The sequence below is a fragment of the Dreissena polymorpha genome, chromosome 13 (genome assembly GCF_020536995.1).
Source record: "Dreissena polymorpha isolate Duluth1 chromosome 13, UMN_Dpol_1.0, whole genome shotgun sequence".
NCBI lineage: Eukaryota > Metazoa > Mollusca > Bivalvia > Myida > Dreissenidae > Dreissena > Dreissena polymorpha.
Window position 1 is genome coordinate 19,915,407 of NC_068367.1, and position 6,000 is coordinate 19,921,406.

General features: G+C 35.9%; 1 protein-coding gene across 1 annotated transcript in view; it reads left to right on the top strand.

The window, feature by feature from the left end:
- Positions 1–6,000, top strand: part of LOC127855184 (mitogen-activated protein kinase kinase kinase 20-like) — a 116,462-nt gene that overhangs the window by 89,077 nt on the left and 21,385 nt on the right. Inside the window, exons 18-19 of the mRNA XM_052390595.1 lie at positions 2,026–2,235; positions 3,432–3,678. Coding sequence (XP_052246555.1) covers positions 2,026–2,235; positions 3,432–3,678 — 457 coding nt within the window. The remainder of the gene's footprint in view (positions 1–2,025; positions 2,236–3,431; positions 3,679–6,000) is intronic.

Below are 6,000 nucleotides of genomic sequence, written 5' to 3' on the forward strand. Positions count from 1 at the left end.
TGGGAGCCAAGTCAGATTAGTATTTTAATCATTATAGTTAACATGCACATTAAAAGTGATGAAATTTAAGATACAGTCATGGTGGCTACTCAGGTGAGAGATTCGGGACATAGTGGAACTCTTGTGATGTTACAGCTATTCTTTGGCATCAATTAACTACAGTAGCCCAATTAGCGTAACCATAAAGTTATTATTATCACCATTTGTTATTAATGTAGGTGTAATCTGTTTTATGAGTTGTGTCTTTTTCCCATCGTTAAATACCACTACTTTCACATGCATTATTAATTATCAAGTATGATGTAATTATGCTGTCAAATTATTTTCGTTTATATCTTTCCAAAGTTGACAACGGCATATGCAAGAATGCCAAGGATCCCAAAAGCATCTTAATGGCTGCATTTGTTTTGCAACTCATAGCATGTTTGTTTGCATTTAGTCCTGCCCGAGGATGCTATTATTGCAAAACATCTATTACTGAATAGCTCTTGTCCATTAGCAGGGTGAATTTAATACACACATGAAATTTGCTGAAATGGTAGGCTAGTAATAAAATTGAGGCAAATTATAGGGGTGTTAGCTAAGGCCAAAAAATAAATAGGTCAGTTTCCGGTCGCCCGACCCTGTCTCCCAAATCGGCGCCGACCCTCAACTTTTTATTGGGGTCACCAAAAAAATGTACATTTTAGTTCATATAAGATGTAATATCAAGCAAACAAAGCATATGTATACATGTATTTCTTATTATAAGCTATAGTAGCCTTCCATTCTAGTACCCGAAAAAAAAAAATCCGTATCTTCTGACCTTGTTTTTTTTCCCTAGGAGACCAGAAATGGACCTATTTCTTTTTTGGCCTAAGGCTCGAATGTTTTGTAATGCAGTAATTATTGGAATGAAGAGCATCTATGAAATCATGGCCAATTTTTAAGGGATATATACTTAAATATTCAATGCTTTTGAAACATGATACCGTTGTCAGTGAGCGTTTAACAGACCGACCAAAATTATAGTTGGAATATTTGGCTTTATTTTCTCAAGAGAGTCCATGTTTCCTGTTGTTTAAAGATATAGTTATTTGTAATTATTTCCTGGCAAATAAGACAAAACAGTAAGTGTTAAATATTTTATTTGTATTGAATATGTTTTGTATATTTGCTCAGTATTGAATTAGCCATAACCGTATGTATATATTTCTCATAATGATATGGTGTCCTAGCAATATTTTTCCTTCTTTATAAAGCAACGGAAGGGACAAAACTACAAATTCCCAATTGCTGTCAAATTGTTTAGTGAATTCCCTTATGCAACTGTATGGCTTGAACCTAAGTAGCAACAATATGGATAACTTGACAACACTTATTTATCAATTTTAAAGTATTTGTGAGTAAGAAATCAAATACAACAATTTCCCAATCTTAAGACGACACAATGACAATATTCTCAATTTCAGGGTTTTTCGCACTAATTTCTCCCAATTGGGCTGTAACAGGAATTTTTCCCAATTAGGCAAAAACATGCCTATTACAGCCTTGCCTTCTGCATGGCTAGGTTTTGATCCTCACTCTGGGAGCATTCTCTAGATCGTCACCTAAGATATTGATTACTGCTTCTTCCCAAGAAACAGACTCGAGAGTGTCTTGACAAGCCAGAGGCTTTAAATGTAATTAAGCTAAAAAAGGTTACAATTAAACAAACATAATGTTCATTTAAGGCAAAACCAGGACCTGTATTTACCAAACAATTCTTAGACTTAAGTCTAAGAATAAAGATTATTCTTTTAACTGTCAAACTGGTATATGGAAAAAGTAGATTTACACAGGTGTTTTATCACTCGTAAGCGGATATATTTTGCCTTAATAGGCTTTTTAAAAACAAGCTTTGAAAAAGCCGATTCAGGCAAATATATCAGAAAAGAGTAAACAATCTTCTATAGCTCAAATAAAAATAGGTTTAAAATGAAGAAAATAATGTTTTAACAATTTTAAATAATTTTAATTTTTGGCTTAACCAAATGTCCACTTCAGGAACACAAATGGAAGATGTACATGGAGGTAGACGAAGACGGCGATGATGACAGCGACGAAGGCCTCAGCATCGTGACCTGTATCAAGGATGTGACCTTCACCTCACCCTCCCAGGAGTCGTTCAAGGTCACACACCCACCCTACATCATGGACAAGTGGAGTGTGGGTGTAAGCAGCGAGATGGACATTGAGTGCGTTGTAACCTTTGAGGTGAGGGGATTGTGACCGTTGAGGTAAGGGAGGAGGCACTCTGTAAAGAAGTGCATTGTGACCTTTGAGATAAGTAAGTGCATTGTGACCTTTGAGGTTAGGGAGATAAGTGCATTGTGACCTTTAAGGTAAGAGAGATGAGTGCATTGTGACCTTTTTAGGTAAGGGAGATGAGTTCATTGTTATTTGTGAGATAAGGGAGAAAGTAAGTACATGGTGACCTTTGAGGAAAGTTTGTGCATTTTGACCTTAGAGGTAAGGGAGTGTCTTATAACATTTGAGGTTAGTGGGTCCATGGTAACCTTTTAGGTAGGTGAGAGCTTTGTGATCTTTGAGGTAAGAGAGTGCATTGTAATCTTTTAAGTAAGTGAGTGCCGTGTGACCTTTGAGATGAATGAAATATGACTTTTGGCGTAAGTGAGTGAATTTCGACATTTGAGGTAAGTAGGTGAATTATGAGCTTTGAGGTAAGTGAGTGCATAATGAACTTCTAGATAAGGGATTGCACTGTGACCTTTGGGATAAGTAAAGTGCATTGTGACCTTTGAGGTAAGGAAGTGAAATGTTACCTTTGAGATAATGGAGCGTTTTGTGACCTTTGATGTAACAGGGTGTATTGTGACCTTTTAGGTAAGGGAGTTTGTTGAGTGCAGTGTTACCTTCGAGGTAAGTGGAATTGTTACCTTTCAGGTAAGGGAGGGCTTGAGTGCATTGTCAATGTTATTGTAAAGGAGAGATTGAGTGCATTGTGACCTTTGAGGTAAGGAAGAGATTGAGTGCATCGTGACCTTTGAGGTAAGGAAGAGATTGAGTGAATTGTGACCTTTAAGGTGAGGTTATGGCTTCTATCAGCATATGCCTATATATTCAATGCAGTTTGTATTAAAAAGTTTAAAGGTGTTTAGCAAGTCCTAAATATTTTTATTTTCCGCCAATTTGTTTTTACAGTTTTTCTCTAACTTGCATCATGTAATGGAGGGTTGGAAAACAATATCCTGACACTTTCATACTTTTGGGAGCAATCTAATGGGTATGAGTAAAACAAATGTAAAGTTATCCCTTCACATGTAAGTGTCCATTCAAATTTAAAGTAGAAATGGGAATTTTAAACCAGATGAGTTTAGGGTAAACAATTATTTTTTTCTTTCAGAAGAAGTCCTACTGTTAAGACGCATTTGTTCTTCTTTTTTTTCAAGAAAAAGGTTAAGAAACCAAAATCATGCCGATACGTTCACAATCTTGACCCTGTCAGTGCGACCTCTGGTCAAAAGGTCATCACCCTCACCTTGAATCAGGTCAAGGATGACCTTGAGACCTCCCCGACCTTAACCTTGACCTCAAGCAGAAAGGACGTAAAACAGTCACAGAGTTCTCCGCAACTACATGGTGCCTGGAGCGAGAGAAACATTTTAATTACCCCAGTGACCACTCCTGAGAAAAAGGGTAAGACTTGACTTGAATCCTTGACCCTTATTTACAAAGCCACTTCGGGAAACCTTAAGTTAAGTTGTACTTAAGGCAAAATTTCAGATCAAGTTTTCTGTAAAAAATCTCAAATGTTCTGCTTACAAATGGTTAAAATACTACCCATTTTAGTTTTATTTACCTGTATAAAACATATAAATGTTAAAAATACCATAACGTTATATAACCAGAGACTTAAAGAATTTCATGAATTAAAGGAGTTTCCTGAAGTTTCCCATAAAGAGTTTGGTGAAACCGGGTCCTGGGGTAATTTTCCCACAAACATTTATAGTTTTTTCATGAAACATTTAGAAAGTTTTTCATGACATAATAAGAGTGAATGAAATGCAGGACTGAGGAGGAAATTTTAATTCCAATCACCTTACTGGACGGGGGGGGGGGCCCCCTTCTAAAAAGCCTCTTAATAATATCCTAACTTAAGAGGAGTATGAAAAAAATGTTATTCTAGAGACAATTACGGAGAAAAAAGGTAAGACCATTGGTTCAAATTGTTGGGTCACATTCGAAGAAACAGCTATGGTTAATCACAACATATTGGGTTAGGGTTAGGGTGAGAAGAAAATGTTTATTCCAGTAATGTGCAGTGTGCACAGGCTAATCAGGGACGACTCTTTCCACCTAAACTTGATTTTCGGTAAGAAGGGACTTCCTTGAAACTAAACATAACATAAAAGCGGAAAGTGTCATCCCTGATTAGCCTGTACAGACTGCACAGGCTAATCTGGGACGACACTTTACTCACATGCATTATGCCCAGTTTTCTCAGAACCTGACTCATATAATCAGCAAAGATTTCCTGACTTTTAATTATAAAATCAATGAGGAAAGGAACCCTACTAGCTTTGCTAATTTTCCAATCCTATAAACTTAAGATGTTTGTTACTTATGTTTAAACACATTCTGAAATAAATATGTTTAAACCAATTGTAAAATCTGTTTAACCCTTTCAGCGCTGGAACCAAATTTTAAAGGCTTTTGCAAACAGTTTGGATCCAGATGAGACGCCACAGAACGTGGCGTCTCATCAGGATCCAAACTGTTTGCTATTCTGATAGTATTCTTTGAAAAAAATCGAAGAAAATGCTAATTTTAGAAATTTAGCAGACAACATTTTAGCAGACGACAAATTTCCCAGCATGCAAAGGGATAAAAACCAAGTGATATAGTGTTCTGAAACATTAAAACTAAATGATGATAATTTCAATCTGATAGCTATATCTATTTACTTTTGGTATAAGTACATGTATTAAATTCATAAATACTTCTTCTGAATGATTGCGCAGTAAATCAAAAAATGATAATTTTCCGAGAATTCTCATTACCTGTCAAATTCTACCGTAAGTCTGGTTTTATGCAAAGCTAAGTGTTTGAAGTTCTTTGTGTTTCAACCACTATCAAAATCATCATAATGATAAGTCTAATAGCAAGCTGTGAATGGAAGATTGGGAACTAAATTGGCAATAAATTGCCTCATGTCAGCATGACGCAGATACAAGAGAGATTTGAGGATGCATGGGGTTCAATGCGAAACAGCGGTATCTTTTGGATATTTCCATATAAGATACCATGCTTTCGCGCCTTCTGTTCCTGTCATGTAGTTTATTTCATGATTTGAGTTTTGCAGTAATACACCCGAAAAACACTCAATAGGTAGTTGTTTAATGGTAATTTTAAGCTCACCTGAGCACAATTTTAATGTTCATGGTGAGCTTTTTTGATTATTTGCATGTCAATGATTACCTTGCAGTGCTCCAGCCAGCTTTTCAAAATAGAGGGGAGCTTCCCCAAAAAGGGCACATTTCACGCGTAATTTGGGAAAATAGGGCATTTGGTTATAAATATACTTAAGCATATACTTTGGTATACTATATACTTATTAATTGTAAACACAAGGCTTGTGAATACCATAAAGATGTCACCTTTATATCTTTATCTTTATAAAACTTGGTCTGAACGTTTTTCCTAGTTTAATCTCGGCCAAGTTAAAAACTGAGTCATGTTGCAGCAAACATTATGTCACAATGTCAAATAAAAGGAAAAGCTTTTAAACATGCTAGGGCCACATTTATTACCTATTTACATGTCTGAAACTTGCTCAGAACATTAAAGGGACTTGTTCACAGATTTCAGCATGCTTTGAAGTTTGTCATTAAAATGCTTTATATTGATACATGTAAACATCGGAACTAAAGAGCGGCAGTAAAAAACAAACATAAAATTAAAGAAAGAAAATAAAGTGATCTACACCAGGGCTCAAACCACGGACCCTTGGAGTAAAAG